We start from the raw sequence: 16,699 nt of genomic DNA, 5'->3' as shown, positions 1-16,699 counted from the left end.
TGCAGTAAGTGCTAGATGATTACTGCACATATCTGACTGTCTTTTGAGTCACAGAGATTGTTGTGGAGTACTGCCACCACCTGGCAGAGAGAATAGTTGTTGGCAGAATGATATTGGCACAATATCAGCTTCATAGGTTTTCAGTATCTTTAAGATGGCCACAAATCCTTCACATGGCACTACATTTTTGAGAGGAATCAGTTTGGTCAGTTTTGAGGTCTGTTTCCCCATAAATACATCAAGCTTTGACATTTTTCATCAAGCTTTGAGACAATTAGTTTGATCTATCACAATACTTCAATAAATGGGTTGATGTTCCTGAATTTGTTTAAAAAAGTGGCAAGTAAAAACAAAATAAAATGCACACAAAAGATATGAATACAGGGTGAGGAAAAATGGCCATAAATGTGTGTGGGTGAGGGGATTTGTTTTGTGAATAAATAATTAAATGTAGTTAAAGTAACAGTAATCCTTCATTCAATTGGCCATCCACAACCTCGCCCCCCCCCATATTTGTCTGATCTCCTCCAGGGTCCCACTACTTCCCGCTCCCTCAGATCCTCTTCCTCCATACACCTGTCTATCCCCTCTCCCCGCCTCACCACCATGGGGAATAGTGCATTCAGCCGCTCTGCTCCCCATCTCTGGAAGTCATTACCACCCCAACTCAGAAATATCAATTCATTCCCCCATTTCAAATTGAAAATCAAAACCCATCTGTTTAAAACTGCTTATTCCATTTAATGCCAATTGCTATGCCTTCTTCTGTTGTTTTTAATATTGTTGTATTCTTTATTTTGCTGCTTTTAATGTCTTATGTACCCCTGTACGGTGCCGAGAGAGGCACCTTTAAATAAGATGTACTATTATTATTAATTGCAATTGACTTTGTATTTTTGAAGAAAAACTACGAGTTTAATATGGCGCGGGTGTGTGTGTGTAGGTGGGAGGGGGGGGGGGAGGGAGGGAGGGAGGGCGGGCATGGCTGGGATGTTGTAACTTGGATGACACGTGTGACGAGATGAGTGATGTGGGAACCTTGCATGATATAAGTGTCATTTCACAGCTGTACATGTTCTCCTAGCATGCAGTGATGCCATTTCACAACATAGATTAGTCTATTTTCATCTTCTCTTTTTTTGGTTCTCTCAAATGAGTCAAAACTAATTACAGGTTGGTGTCATTGGATGAGATGGGGTGCAATCCTCCATTGTCATTGAGTCTCTTGGCACGATATGTTTCATAGTGGATATTGTGGGTGACCTCCTTCAAGTCTTGGAGGTGTGACCTTAAGAATAAAGGAAAGCAAGAAAAGTTAAACAGATTATTGGGTAAATGATCAGTTAAAATTAAGTTTCAGTTATATTTATTCCATTTAGGCATTACAATAATTAATACCTGATCAGGAAATCTCTCAAAAGAGCAAATTCACAATGTTTGCTGTTTTCAACTGTAACAAAAGAAAAGAACGAGAGTGGTTATGTAACGTAAATAAAATGTACTCCAGCGTAACAAGTGATGAATTTCAACAAGTGCAATTACAATCTATTCTCCATGTTGCTCTCGGATTGGCAATGAGAAAGGTCAATGTTGTTAATCCAGTAGTGCACCAACGCACCTTCTACCACTCCCCAGGCAGTCTTCCTCCCCAGAACTCGTTTTCCGTTGACTTGGTACTCCTTGTCGCTTCCCACAACGGCAAAGGGCATCGCTTCCTGTGGCCGGACACACCAGATTTAATGGGGTGAGGAAAAGAACCGTAAGTAGTTTATGAGGCGTGGCTGCTTCATGTGGGGATCTGTCGTTTTTACCGGTCATGAGATGCAGTGAGTCAGCGAAGTGAAATATATGATTTGAACATACATATTGATTCTGACTTGAAGAAAAGTAACGAGAGGTTCATTTTGGGGGAATCAAGACACTCAGCAGCCAGATAATTGGGTACTCCTATCTATTACCCGTTTGGATCCTCCTTTGCCTCAAGTTGTGCATTTCGACATGTCGTTCTGCAATGTTATCCTCTCCTTTATTTAGTTTGTGCCTAGATGTGGTATTGTGATTTTCGATTGGCTTTTGGGTCATTCGCAAAAGGGGCAAGGGGATAGGTAAACTACCCATGGGCATGTACCCCACCACATGGCATCACTTTTCTTAAGAACACCAGACTGTTCAATGTTCCCTTGTTATCCTGTGGCAATTAATACAATTCTTATATCACTGTTTGTATTGAAAGCATAGTCAATCATATACTGTCAAACACGGTACACACACATTTACATTTATTTTTTTTAACATATTTTTAAGTCCCTTCTGTCTCCTTAGACAGAGAGAAACTAATGAGATGGCTGTAACATCCTGTCTCCCTGCTCTATTTTAACTTTGGTCCCATGACAAATTTATCTTTGTGAACGGGTTAGTGCACCTCATCAATGGGCTCTGAGTATGTATGTCAAGCTGTGAATCTGGAGCAATGGAGTCTTTGCTCACCCTGATCTTGTCGTTGTCACTCTTGTCCTCCATATCCTCATCAAACTCCTTCTGAGGATATAACTCAATCCCAGATGCCTCCAGTTCCTTCCTCACCTGCAAAAACAAACAAAGAACAAGACGAAGACAATGGTTAAGTATCTCTGCAGGAACAATCTTTTTTGGTTTCTTCTCCTTCATCCACTTAAGGTACATTATTTACTTTTATCTATTGTCCATCGCATTGGCATCATTCTCAAAATTGTATTGTAGTGGTTCAGTGCCCGTTTGAATGAAATACTTTTGTGATCTGGCAAACGGGGATTTTCTTAACCCTTGCGTTATCTTCGGGTCATTCTGACCTATCAGTCATTGTGACCCACCGTAGTTTGCGACAACTTTACCGCATACCAAAACAAAGTGAAGTATTTTATTTTAAACGTTGGGCTGTCTCAGCCCCCCCACATCACGAAGGTTAAAATACATTTATTTTTATTTGCTTTTGTATTGGGTAAAATTGGGTAAACACAACGATGCTTCGTTATGAACTTTTTGGTTATGTGACCCGAAGGCAGCACAAGTGTTAAAATATACTCATGGTCCTTTGTCTTCCATTGGCACCTCATAAGAAAACCGGTGTTGGTCCAATTTGAATTTGTAAGACTGTCTTCACACCTTCTAGCATCCACCCCTTGAGGGTCGTCGCAAAAGTTGAAGAGAAATTATCATTAAAATGTGTTTCTGTCAATTTTGTTTGTGAACAGCTTTTAATGTTCTGTTTGCTTATGCCTTTGTTTCTTATTTTCTGGGGGAAATTAGGGTAATGTTTTATTGTTGTATGATATATATTTGACAGGTTTTACACCGTTGAGCATGTAACAAATCAAACCTGTTTGCACAGTCTTTTGTCTTCCAAGGGTGTTACATTTGGGCTCTTGCAACCACTGAGTGAAAACTGGTGATGGTTCAATTTGAATTTGTATCCTTTAGACCGATGGTTCTCAACCCTGGTCCTCAAGTACCCCCTGTCCTGCACATTTTAGATGTTTCACACCTGATTCAAATGAATGGTCGTTAGCAGGTTTCTGCATAACTAGATAACAACCCATTCATTTGAATCAGGTGTGTTGGAGCAGGGAAACATCTAAAACATGCAGGACAGGGGACACTTGAGGACCAGGGTTGAGAACCACTGCTTTAGACCAGTGGTTCTCAATCCTGGTCCTCGGGACCCCCTGCTTTAACGCACTTTCAAACAAATTGTGCCGTTAACGCAGGTTTCTTTTTGACCCTGGGAATCACCTGTTGTCACATGACTTCGACTGCCGACAGTAGCTGAATGATGAAGAGAGGGCTTTTAGATAGGAAGTTTGATTTCAAAAAGTTGCCAGACTTTTGACTAAACCAAGGCTGTGTGTACTGATTGTCAGGCGGATTTTAGTTATCACTGGAGTACTTCCAGCCTAAAGTATCACATGCAAGCAAAGCACACAGCCAGCCACATCGGTAGCAGCAGCAGTGTTCGCTCCGGTAATATACGGCAGACAACACTCGCAAAAGACGCGAGCTCCCCTGTTGTCTGGAAATGTGAACAAACTTGTTTCTGAGCAGCAGTCTTGGGTCAACAACATAGAAACTGTATTGTTCAAAATGAAGGCCAATCTGTGGTTGCTTAATAAGTATCTGAAGTATGTACATGTCTGAGCACTCCACCCAGCTGCTAATCCAAGCACTTGTCCTCTCCAAGTTGGACTACTGCGGCTCGCTGGTCTCCCAGCATGCGCAACCCGCCCTCTTCAGAGGCTTTAGAACGCAGCGGCCCGCCTGGTCTACAATCTACCCAGATGCTGCCATCTTACCCCGCTCCTCATCTCTCTCCACTGGCTACCCATCACGGTCCGTATCAGATTCAAGACCCCTGGTACTGACCTTCGGAGCAGTGAACGGGACTGTATCCAACTACATCAAGTCTCTCCTGCAGCCTTACACCCCCACCCGCCACCTACGGTCTTCTTCAGACAACCGTCTGGTGGTCCCACCACTCAAGACCGCCTGGTCCCAACACAAGCTCTTCTCCTGCCTGGCCCTCCAGTGGTGGAATCAACTCCCCACCTCCATCAGAGAAACAGACTGTCTCTCCACTTTCAAGAGAAGGCTCAAGACGCACTTGTTCCGGGAGTACAACGGTACTTAGGAATGGTTTGCTTGACCCGATGTTAATTTCCTCAAGGATCGCAATGGCTCTTGCTTAGAGACTTGTTGCTCTTGTGGTTAGTGGTAACTGAGTTACATTTTTGTACTCGCTGTGATAAATTGTTTTTACTGTTGCTTGTTTTTCCACAGGTACACTTGCACTTATAGCGGTTCATGTTGTTTAATTGTAACTTATTTAACACATGCTCTTGTGGTTCTTCCCTTTGGCACTTATTTTGGTTGTTCACAATGTGTGCTTCATATTTTAGCTACTCGCAATGTTTTGGGGCTATCTTGTTGTTATTATCAGTGACCTATGCACTTTGTAAAGGTCTCTCTTGGAAGTCGCTTTGGATAAAAGCGTCTGCTAAATGAATAAATGTTCTTTAGAGAGGTTTATTGATTGTTTTTTTGTATCTTGTATCTCTGACAGTCATGTTTTGTTGAGTGAAATTTGAATGTTATGGAGCAGGATATCGTAAAATGAGACTACATGTCTTATAAATATGGACATACGGAATAAATATATTTTATATTCTTGAACAAGTCAGATTTTGTGGATGTTAATTATAAATCAGTATAGTTTGTGAGTGAATAAACTTGTTATACGGACACTGTAGTATGTGACTACATGTTAAATTTGAGATTACATTTCCTAAATATATAACAATATGTTGTATGTTCAGTATTGTACTGCATGTGTGAGTGAATAAAAGTCCCTCACAATGTCCTCGCTATCCTCCAGTTATTTGAGGTTTTTAAGTACACCCTTTTAATGTTATTTCACCCAGCCAAAAATTAACGGATACAACTTGATATACATTTTTATATGTAATAAATTGAATACATTTGCGATTAATCATATGAAATAATGCAATTAAATATTTTAATGGCTTGACGGCCCTAATTTGTATACATATTTTATATTTCAAATTGTTAACATTTTTAGATTGTTGAACTTTAATTTTAATTAGTCAGACCATTTTTTTACTTTTAATTTAAGATCCGTATGTTTATTGTTTGCACTTTCTTGCCACAGTAAATTTTGTGTTTGTGTAAACCTACATGGAAAATAAACCAAATTCTGATTCAGATTCTGGGGTTGTGCATGTAACAGATCTAACATGTTGGCACAGTCTTTGGTCTTCCAAAGACATTTTACATTTGGCCTCCTGCAACCACTGAGTGAAAACTGGTGATGGTCCAATTTGAATTTGTATGCTTTGGAATTCAGGTCATCAAATTACCAACTACATCACTACAACAGAATCTCTTGGTAACTCATGAATTTACTGTGTGTTTGCTGGGTCTGTATCCAAATTTGTCTCACAATGACAATAGAAAAGTCAGCTCAACATGGTGGCAAATGCGTCAAAATAGTGAGCTCAACATGGCGGCAAATTTGTTTATTTAGATTTCTTTTTTTTTTCTTTGTCATGTCCTTGCTCAATACACCTGCCAAATGTCAACAGTGCCCAGTTTGCAACAAAAATGATGCCACAGACACACACAGATTCCCACCTTTATAGATACTTATCACAAGTTCTGTATAAATGAGTGATTTGCTTGACTGGCATAAGCCTGCCAGCATCATACTGCGAGTGAACAACACTGAAAATATGGGTGTGACAGTGACGGTCCACAAAATTCATGGCTTGATACAATAGAATAGTGTCACGGTCCGGTATGTTTTCCATACAACAACAAAAAGTACAAATGCCAGAGAATTCTATCAAATACAAATCTTAAAAACAATGATGGAGTTATACCTTACCTGGCGGTGTCTTTTTAGTAGCCTATGAAACAAAAACAGCTAGCCTATTGCAACTAGCTAACTTAGCATCAGCATGTGTCCCATCATGTCATAAAGCAGATTGTTTTTTTCTTTGAGGGTGAGAGAGGCAGACAGAACATTGCCTGTTACATTTTTTAGGCTGCCTTGTTATGCACAGTGGCACAGAGAGCATTATATTTCACAGAATTTAAGCTAGATTTTATTTTCCAAATGTAATAAGATTAGTTCAATGAATCATTTCGATTTAAATGTATACCGAAATGAAATCCTCTTACCAAATGGTTTAATATGAATACTATTGTATCTATTGTTATACCCGTAACAGAAAATATGTAACCAAATGTAAAATGTTCGGTAGGAGATACGAAAATATGTTTTGAGTTAAATGTTTGAGTATTTTTCAGTTCAACGATGTACGTTTCTTACCTTCTGTTTGAACTCCATCTTCTCATCGGGGGTCATGGTATCAGACTTAGCAATGATGGGGATAATGTTCACCACTCGACTCAGATGCTTCATGAACTCAATGTCCAGCTGCCGGAGACTGAGAAACAGGAAGAGATATAGGCAGGGAGACAGGGAAGAGAAGTGAGGGGAGACAGAGAGATACTCTGACCTTTAAAGATCATTAAAAACATACGGTCAAACAAACAAGCCAGGACATTAAAAAGTCACTTAAAATATTGATGCAGCAATGTACTGCACCATGCTAATGCGAAGGAAGTACTAGGACAGACATTTGGAGGGATGGAGAGAGAGACAGAATACACTTAAAAACAAAAAAAAAGTACAAGCATGCGTTAACACATAAACCTTCATATTATGATTATTGCAGTGAAATAGAATTTAGCTTTAAACTTTCAAATGTAAATCAAGGGGAATCCAATGTATTCACAGAAGTGCTGACAATTTATATTAACATAGACAGCTATACGAATCATATGTTGATCAATAATAATTTGTTGTATTAGGACCATGGGGATGGAGGGATAGGGGATGTCGGTTTGGCGTGCAAGGGGCATAATACTCTGTGGATGTAGATTACTGGACAGTAAAGCAAAGGGTTTTATAAGCTTCTGTAGATGCTTGCCCTTCATTTTCAAACACACTCATTTTAAGGCTCAGTGATAAGGGAACAAAGGAGGGTATTTCATGATGCTTTCTGTCCCCCGGTTCAATAACAAAAACCAAGCTTATTGGACAACAGATGTGTCCAATTTCCGCCCTTTGGGTAGGTGACAATGCAGAAAGTATCCTGCTTGGTCACAATGATCCGAATAAAAACCGTGGCACACTGGGTTGTCACATAGAAAAGATGGCATCTGTTTGTGTGAAGGGCAATTTTCCAGTTCAGATGAGCCTGGCTTCATCTTAATCAGGACAAAGATGTTGCCAACGAGCACAGTGCTGCTAAGGCTGTCTCAGTATTTGAGTGTGTGCAGTTGAATTTAAACTCATGAGAACGACAACCGCACGCCCATGTGCGTGCGTGTTGTAATTGCACCACAAAGCACTAACAAAAAACAAAACTTCAACATTCCTTCTTACGGCGTGCTGTTTTGAACTTACGAGTGGCCGGTTGGAGAGATGAAGTACAAGCAGCAGTGGACCCTTGTGTCGGGGATGCGCTTCTTTCGCGCTATGTTCACCTCCTCCTTCAGGAACTTCTCATACTGCTCATTGATGTACTTTGAGATGGGCTCCCAGCTGTAAACAGAGTAGAGAAATCCAGGTGGGTGTTAAAACTAAAAATACACACAGGGAGAGGAGGAGTGTGTTTCTGTGGTAACTGCAAGCAAACTGAACACTGCATAATAAAGAACTATGTTTTTAAGCAAGTGACAGTGAGGGGGCCCTACAAAACAAATCCCTCTGCAGCAAGGCAGACAGAGTTTTTTTTTATCTCAAGAAAGGAATTGAGTGTCTACAATTAGTGCATGGCCGTTTATAATGAGGTGACCTAAAACTAAATATAGTGCGTGAAAGAAATAGTGATCTCAGATAGGTTTGATTTCTCTTACACACACACACACACACCTTACCAGTTCTCATTGTTGATCTGGTCACCAAAGCCAGGGGTATCAATCACTGTCAACTTCATCTTGACTCCACCCTCCTCAATCACTGAATAAAAACAATAAATTCATTGTTCTTTCAAAATAAAAAGCAGGCTTGCTACGAGAGTGAAAATCACAGCCACTGCGTACAATTAGCTGTTTTGTTTTGGACCAGCAGGAAAGATGATAGAAGAGAAAACATGATCTGATTGGCTGGGGAAGGAAGAGCGGAATGACTCAGCTGGCTCTTTCCACAGTTGGACACCATGCTCCAGCTGTGCCAGTGTATGCCACCCTCAAGGCAGGACATAGTCTGTTGGGTCAATCTATGCCAAGGGGCAATTGGCACAGTGATAGCCGACAACACAATGCTGCAGTCAATGGAGTCAGGGCACAACACTCCCGTATTGAACAGGCCGTGTAAAAGAAGCTTGTAATAAACCCCCTTTCCAACCCCCATCTCATACCATGTGACACTGCCTTGATCTCCACAGTCTTGGGGATCTTTTCGTCACGGCCCCAGGCCGTGCTCCTCCGGCTCACCTGGGACTTGAACAGAGTGTTGACCAGCGTCGACTTCCCCAGACCACTCTGACCTGACAGGAGGGGAGAGCGAGAAATGGAATGACGCAGGGAAACGGCGATCAAAAATAGAACGAAGCGTCCTAAGTCTGAGAACTGCACCCGAAGCATGAGGATCACCATGATGGTCCTTGACAGCTTTTTTTGGTATGGTTTTCTCAGTAAACAACACAACAGAACTTACACTACAGCACACTCAATCCTGTAGATACAAAGTTACTCGCACATTGTTTCTAAACCCACTAATGCTCCAAGCCTTTACTCACCGACTACCATAATGTTGAAGTCAAAGCCCGTCTTCATGGTTTTTTTCCTCATCTGCTCGATTATGGTGTCAATCCCGATGTAGCCCAGCAGTGTGGAGCCACCGCCCATACCTTGGCCCCCGACTCCATGACCGAGCCCGCCACCAATTCCAACCGGCGGCGCCTGCTGTGGGGAGGGGGTGTGTGGGGTGGCTGGGGGTGCAATTGCCACATGAGGGGGCTTGGCAGGAACGGCAGGTTTGGGTCTCACTTCCGGGGGAACAATATCAGACATGTCTGGAAAGGAGGGTGGAGGGGAAACTGTACCACTTAATTCCAATGGCAAAGCAATATGAGGAGAAGAAAACCATGCACTGTTTGCTAGGCAGATGGTTTCAGGAACAGACATAAGGCTGAGCATGACGTCCATAATTGGAGTGTTCTAGACAGGATACCTTAACTGCGGGGCATGCACATGTAGCTTGGTCTGCTGCTCTTGGAGACAGTGCACACACGCCTTGACACAGATCAGACAGGTCAGGACAACAAGCACTGTGTCAGTTCGACTGAACACATCCTTGAACAACCTTCCTTTCTCTCTCTCCCTGCCTTTCGTATACAGCCACTCAAACCTGATACTGACAAATTAGGTTTAGGTAGAGCTACCTTGCAGATTATCTAAATTGTGTGGACAAAATTTGTAAAATTGTCTTTACGTTAGGCTAAATTATCTTGCTTGCCACCTATGCCTCAATTTTCGAGAAATTGGCCATTTTCAGTGAATGCCTGCCTTTTTTCCCACGGTTATTCCCATGGGTGTAAAGCTGCGACAGTAAATCCTAATTCTGTGAATATGAGAATCTAGCTCGGTAGGACTAGCTACCAATCAAGCAAAATAAAGTGGCTTGTCCACGTTGCATTCCACTCAAACAACAATGCCTTCCACTCACAATAATTAGGACTGATTAGCTGGCTAGCTACATCTATAACCTGACCCATTGTCTCTCCATCCATGCCGGCTAACGTTGGCTAACGAGCTAGCTAACTCTATGTCGTCTGTGGTGTTAAGACATAGACTAGCCTTAGCTATTCGACTTACCAATTCCTGTGTGGGTTCAATCGCTTAATTTTTTAGGACGAAGAATCGCAAATTCACAATCTGTCTTTCAATCCACGCAGGGCACAATAACCAACGACAAATGTCCGATACGGTAGGCGAGATGTGGAATACGGGTCATGTGATTTGACTGGGTACCTCTTTCCCTCCTTCCCCCCAGCTCGCTGACTGAGAGCCCCCCTTTTTCGTTGTCAAGGCGACAAGAGGAGAGGGAACTGAAAGATACAGCACGCATGCTCAAAAAGTATTTTTTCCTCAGGGATGCTATTTTGACATCACCCCGAGCTTATTTTCAGAACCTTTGGGAGAACGTTAATATAAGCTTAATGAAACAGAATTTAAGATTAATTAAGACTGGATTCAAACTAACAATGTAAACATACCAGTAATGAATGGCCACATTTTTATCTGTTATATTCAAATGTTCTGTTGCTGTATTGCTATTCATGTAAAGGAATGTACCACGAAGAGTAGATTGTAAAATCTTAAAATGTAAAACATCCATTATGTACCTACTGTTGTTCACTGAATAGCTTACAATGAAAGAGTAAATCGACTGCAGTTAGAGTTCACTGATACTTTTATATACTCACATATCCTGCCATTTGTTGTTGCTGCTATGCTCTTTCACCCTCTTTTGTGTACACTTTCTATGTGCTCGCATGGTCTGTGTTTGTATTTGACCAGTTTGTGTATTAGTCCCTTTCAGCTCCCCGTAACATAGTTTAATCTATCCAATATACCCATGTCTGTTATCCCACTCATAAGGACATAATATACGTCACTATTTTTCCTGCTACCCTCTATGTCCCTTGTTTCTCCATCTGGCACACTCTATACCTTTAATCTTTCACATTTCAAAGCAAGAAAGTGGGACAATTTGTCTGGCAAAATATGTAATAAATACAGCCACAAACTTTTGTTTACCAACAAGCAGTCATGGAAGCGTTGTCTCCTTACTCACCCACTGACCCGTGAATCACACCTGGGTGATGCATGGCGGTATCATGTAACTCCCGTGCCTCATCGGTGACAGATGTCCTGCTTGAATGAGGGTGACTCAGTGCGCATGATGAAGAGACAGCTCTCTCATTTGATCTCTGGAATCCTACGCTCTGGGCTTGTGATACCAGTTCAAAGACCCCTCTTGAATCCCTGCCAGCCCCGGGTGTGTTGGGTTGATTGCACCCCATGGCCAGCAGCCAGCTCGCGGTCCATTCTTCTGAGGAATATTCTGGTGGCAGCTTGGGCCACTCATGGTCAGGTGGCGGGCCAGTTTGGCGCTGTTCCGTAGCATCAGATTTCAGTCGTCTGTGGTTGATGTTGTTCTTTGCTACATGTGAGGACTGTTCAGGATCAAAACTATGTTTTTGTGTCTGGGTGATGTCTTCACTGACGCTTTTGTTTAGCATGAAACATCCAGTTGGACAGATTTTGACCACTTTTGTTGTCGAACTACTGCAGATCACTTTGTCAAGATTCAAATGGCCCTCTTTAAAGGCCTTAATCACCTCAGTCTGGGAAGAGGAAGTGAGGGAGGATTCCTGTTTCTGAGGTATCACCAGACTTTGAGTCTCACAGTTATCAGATCTTACAATTGACGGAATAGCTTCCTGGTTGTCACTGATGTGTTTGGAAAGGCTATTGTCACAGACTAAAAGGCCACCTAACAGACGCTTCCTATTGTATGTTTTCATCGTGTGCATGTCAGAGAATGGACTTTGACTTTTGGGGCTGTTGCAGAATGCTGGATTCTTAAACGTGTTGGAGGATCTGGAAGGTCTAGCTTGTTGGTAAGATTGAGATGAGTAATCTGAGACTGTCTTTGAAGACTCCTTAAGAGATGACCTGCCACTTTCTATGTCTTTTGAAAGTATTGGTCCCTTCCCAACTTCACCTTTAAGAAAACTTATTTTAGTTTCTCTTTGTGCGGACGGACTCGTTGGGGTTTTTTCAACTTTGCAAGACATTCTCTTTGGAGGTTTGGGAAGAGATGTATTGGGATCCACATGATCGAGAGACTCACAACCAGTGTCAACACTAGCAGGCTGACACAAACGTCTATTCTGTAATGGTTGTTGACACTTTATTGCCTTTTCAGATTTAGGACTTGACTGGGTGGCCTGTTTGTCACTCAGGGATCTACACCGAACATGAACTGGATGAAATTCTTTCACTGGGAGCTCACGATCTTCTAATCCTGAGATAACATTTTGTTTGGCCATCCACCCAGTTGGCGAAATAATACTTTCTGGTGAATTTTGGTTGGACGGCTTTGGTTTAGCATTTGTGTCTTCCTTCCTTGAACCGGAGGCGTCATCCTTACCCAGAAAAAGCCTGGGGCTGAATCTTGTCTTCCCTGTTTTACGTAACCCAAGCCTGGCTTGTAATAAGTTAGGGTCCTGACACTTACTTTTTACAAGGAAGGTCCCAGAACATCCAATGTCACTGCTTAACTCGACAGAGTTATCAACAGACTTTGGGGGTGGACCCTTAGAGGGAGTTACCCTGATAGGACTTAGTATTCCACAGTGAGTGAAGCTGGTCAATCCTTCCTGGTCAGGTATGGACTGGTCTTGGATTGCTGGTGTTAGGGACATAGGTTTACCTAACTTAGACTGGTTATTGTTGGCAGAAATGGGGATTGACCTTGCTCTTCTTTCTGTAGGCATAGGGAAGTTCTGTTTTGTTCCTGGGTTGTCCAGAGGCATTGTGTGACACTGGGAGGTCAGAGAGGGGCTAAGCCTGAGAATTGGGGAGACGTTAGGCTGAGGTTCTGGAAGGGAGATTGTTGGAGAGATGACAGGCTTAGGTTCTGGAAGGGAGATTGTTGGAGAGATGACAGGCTTAGGTTCTGGAAGGGAGATTGTTGGAGAGATGACAGGCTTTGGCTTCAGAAGGGGAAAAGAGAGGCTTGGATTAAGCTTGTGTCTGGGTGAAATTGGAGAGAGTTTCATGATGGGAGTGGGAGAGACGCTTGGCTTGGCCTTGCGCTTGGCGATCGGAAGTGTTGTATATCTGTTTCCATGGAATCTGTCTGAACGTAAACCAATTAAAGACGGGTAGCTAGTCGGTTCGATGTTAATTGACATCATAGACACAGATGGCTGAGGGGCGTGATTTGGAGCCATAGAGTTCACTCTGAGTCCATGGGCAAGAAGAGGTAATTTGGTAAAAGTAGAGGAAAGGTAGATCAGGAGAGAAGGAGGCAAAATAATAATCATTATAAGTATCAAAGCAAAAATAGGTCTACACTCCCAACTTACCAGCCTTACAAATTCAAATCAGCACAGTGTTAAAAATAACTTGCAAAACAGTACAATACCAGGGAGACACAATCAGAGCACCATAAGTAATGCGCCGCACCAGTTGTACCTGAGTGAAGCAGGCTGTTCTGAGATCAATTTTTCAAAGACGATTCCTTGGACATCAAAGGAGGGTATTCGGATAGGTTTCTTCTTAATGACAGGAGAAGACAGGGAGAGAGGAAGGAAGGAAGACGGGCTGGCTAGGTGCTTTGGGGGTTTCTGGGGCAAAGATGCTCGAGGGAGCAAGGTTACAAGCTGGTTAGTGGCACTCATTGTCTGAAATAGGATGGGATGAAATATGGAATGAATCAAAATGATGTCAATTATGCTGTTTTAAGGAATAGGGGTTTTTAAAAAGGAAGGGAAAACACAAATGGGGTGAAAACAATATTTGGTTAATTGAAAAGCCCACATTTCATTCATTTAAACCCCCAATATGCAACAGATCATTGATATGACAGACAATATTGCAAGAGACCATACCACAAACACTGCATCCAAAAAACACACTCCTGTTCGGATAAACATGTAAAGATATTGTAAAAAATACCGACCTGAGAACCCGACAGCTCTCCACTATCTCCTCAAGAGATGTGGACTGAGCGAGGAATAGAAACAGGGTGGAAGACAACAGGAAGTGGTGGGTACCAAAGTAACATTCTCCTCATTCCTCTCCTCTAAAGCTGCACTGTTTCACTCGCCCACTCACCCCATCTCTTCACAGTCTGTTTGTTATTTTCCAGAAGATTCCTGACATCTGTCTGGTACGAACTAAGAGTCTCAGCTTTTGGAGGGGTTTTGTACATAGAGGGTGGCTGTTGAAAACAGTCAGTACAGGGACATTTTTGGAATCTTAGATCTCAGAAAATGTGAACATCGAAGTACAACGTCAGAATTGAAGAATAAAGACAGATTTCTGATACATTTTCAAACATTGATTTAATAACCATGTGCACATACATTGAGAGGCATAAGGTCATTAAAAGAGTTGTACATACATGTACACCATACTTTCATCACTTTGCCATAAACAATACTAATATGAAAAACAATAATATGAAAAAATATACTCCATAGTCTTGTCTTAAAAACATCATTTGTTCCAGGTTCATATATTTTTGGCCTCACCTAATTTTGGCACTTATTTCAACCACATATGTTGATCCACATTCTGTCCAGAAACAGCACCCAGAACCAATGCAATATGTTTACATTTTGAGTATGTAATCTAAATTGAGGATTTGAGAATATCAGGATAGGTATGGACATGAATGTCATCAATCTACCTCACCAAGTAACTTCAGCCATCTTGTTGATCCTACTCCTTTCAGATCCACATATTTCTATGGAAAATAGTTTTTTTTGGATTCCTTCTGAACTAGGCTATTTGCAAAAAATGACACCTAATCACAGCGTCCATCATTGTCGATCTAGACTTAGACAAATGTATTGCATTCACATTTTCAGTCAATAAAAATTACTAAATGACATATGGGATCTGTGTGAAGTGATTGTTCATTTACAAAACCCTATGCAAAAATGCACAGCTATGATATGGCACAAACACTGTATATCATTTGGCTTAGCTTGTAACAGTAGCTTACATCCGGCAGTCCAGCATGCTCAGTCCCTTTGAAACAAGCACCACCTCTCAACCTCCCTCCCTCACTCCCTACCTCCCTCCAACTTTTCTTTTCGTTCACTCATCCATTCATGCTTCCATCCATCCATCCAGAGTCATATCAAGGCATTGCTGTCATCGTCTCTGCAGTTGATGCTGGCCACCAGCGGGTGGTGCCGAACAGTCTTGTTGCTCCACTTGTGGGCGTCCTGCAGGCCGGGCTCCAGGAAGTAGAGGCAGGCCCCGAAACCGGCCAGTACCAGGACCGACACCAGCAGGTAGAGGGGCACAAACCAGTCCAGGAACAACCACGACATGCTGAGGACGCTGCAGGGGGGAGAAGGGAGGGAGGGGTGGAGGGGACGGGGCAGGAGGGAAAAGGGTGGAGAGGAGGAGTGATGGAGGGAGTGGCGGGGAGGGGAGAAAGTAGATGTGTAGAGTGAAGGAGGTTGGGGAGAGAGAAGCGGGAGGATGGCACGGAAGGGATGGAAGTATGTGTGTGTGTGTGTGTGTGGGGGTGGCGGAGCAGAGGACGGGTAGGCGAAGGGGCAAAGGAAACAAGAGAAGAGACAGATGAGGGAAGGAGCAGAAAAGAAGAAACAGAGAGGTGGTGGGAGTACAAAGGAGTTGGAGAACGGAGGGATTGAAGTTACTGGTCAGTGTCAATAGTAACTAATGTTACTTGAGCATTACGTAACGCTCCTAATCTAAAGATGCACATAATTCTACTTGTTACCTGTATAAGGGGAACAGAGTCATCAAGCGTTGCATAATGATCTGCAGTCCCAGCATGCCTTCATGACGAGCGGTGCTTTCCTTACATGGGAGCACCGGCCACTCTGACTCTACCACAGCATCTCTAACCACTGACTATCCTTTGCTAGATTCAAGCCAAACGTATCACATCCAAAGAGTGTGTAAAACGAGTCGAAGCTCAACAGCTTCATGCTGAAACGAGCCCTTCATTGCAGACATAAGAATGCTTTATCCGTGTACATACCTGTGGTCTTTTCCGTAGTTCTTGGTGGATTTAATATACTCTCTCTGCTGTTATGGGAGGAGGCTTAGGAGCAACGATCATTTAGATATAGGTATTCAGACCATTGACGGATCTAACGCATTTACGACAGTGGTTTTGATACGATATAGAATCCTAGGTGATCTAGAGGATGAAGCTGCATGCAGCTTCACACGGCTCTGAGTTCTGACGTCACACGGGAAGAGAGGGGAGGGCTGGGGGGATGAGCGTTGCCATGACTACATCCGCCCCGGCAATGGCAAGAGGATGAAGGGAGTGGGAGGGGGAAACTTACAT

General features: G+C 42.6%; 1 protein-coding gene across 6 annotated transcripts; it reads right to left on the bottom strand.

Annotated features, from left to right (window-relative positions):
* Positions 1-975: 975 nt before the first annotated feature.
* Positions 976-14,361, bottom strand: septin3 (septin 3). Of its 6 annotated transcripts, XM_084685026.1 has the most exons (12): positions 14,318-14,361; positions 13,831-14,091; positions 11,420-13,596; positions 9,360-9,635; positions 8,979-9,107; positions 8,497-8,578; positions 8,024-8,161; positions 6,881-6,998; positions 2,488-2,583; positions 1,619-1,715; positions 1,399-1,450; positions 976-1,288 (listed from the first exon to the last, which is right to left on the bottom strand). In XM_084685026.1, the coding sequence occupies exons 2-12, from the start codon at positions 14,034-14,036 to the stop codon at positions 1,168-1,170; spliced, it is 3,492 nt and encodes a 1,163-aa protein (XP_084541152.1). In that variant the 5' UTR covers positions 14,037-14,091; positions 14,318-14,361; the 3' UTR covers positions 976-1,167. The 6 variants fall into 6 exon arrangements, with proteins under 6 accessions (XP_084541152.1, XP_084541156.1, XP_084541155.1 ...); XM_084685030.1 differs by lacking the exons at positions 11,420-13,596; positions 13,831-14,091; positions 14,318-14,361 and adding exons at positions 9,794-9,855; positions 10,438-11,372; XM_084685029.1 differs by lacking the exons at positions 11,420-13,596; positions 13,831-14,091; positions 14,318-14,361 and adding an exon at positions 9,794-11,372.
* Between the last annotated feature and the right edge of the window lie 2,338 nt (positions 14,362-16,699).

This window comes from Hypomesus nipponensis, chromosome 21 (assembly GCF_054491055.1).
Source record: "Hypomesus nipponensis isolate SF chromosome 21, ASM5449105v1, whole genome shotgun sequence".
Classification (NCBI taxonomy): Eukaryota; Metazoa; Chordata; class Actinopteri; order Osmeriformes; family Osmeridae; genus Hypomesus; species Hypomesus nipponensis.
The sequence above is the reverse complement of the archived record's forward strand: the minus strand, read 5'-3'. Positions and strand labels throughout refer to the sequence as shown.

Excerpts from the sequence above, each read along its gene's own strand:
- septin3 (XM_084685026.1), bottom strand. The coding sequence starts at position 14,036 with ATGAGTGCCACTAACCAGCTTGTAACCTTGCTCCCTCGAGCATCTTTG. Across the intron at positions 9,108-9,359 it reads CTTCAACATTATGGTAGTCG|GTCAGAGTGGTCTGGGGAAG; the intron begins GTGAGTAAAGGC and ends CCCTCCTGTCAG. Across the intron at positions 1,451-1,618 it reads TGCCTGGGGAGTGGTAGAAG|TTGAAAACAGCAAACATTGT; the intron begins GTGCGTTGGTGC and ends CTTTTGTTACAG.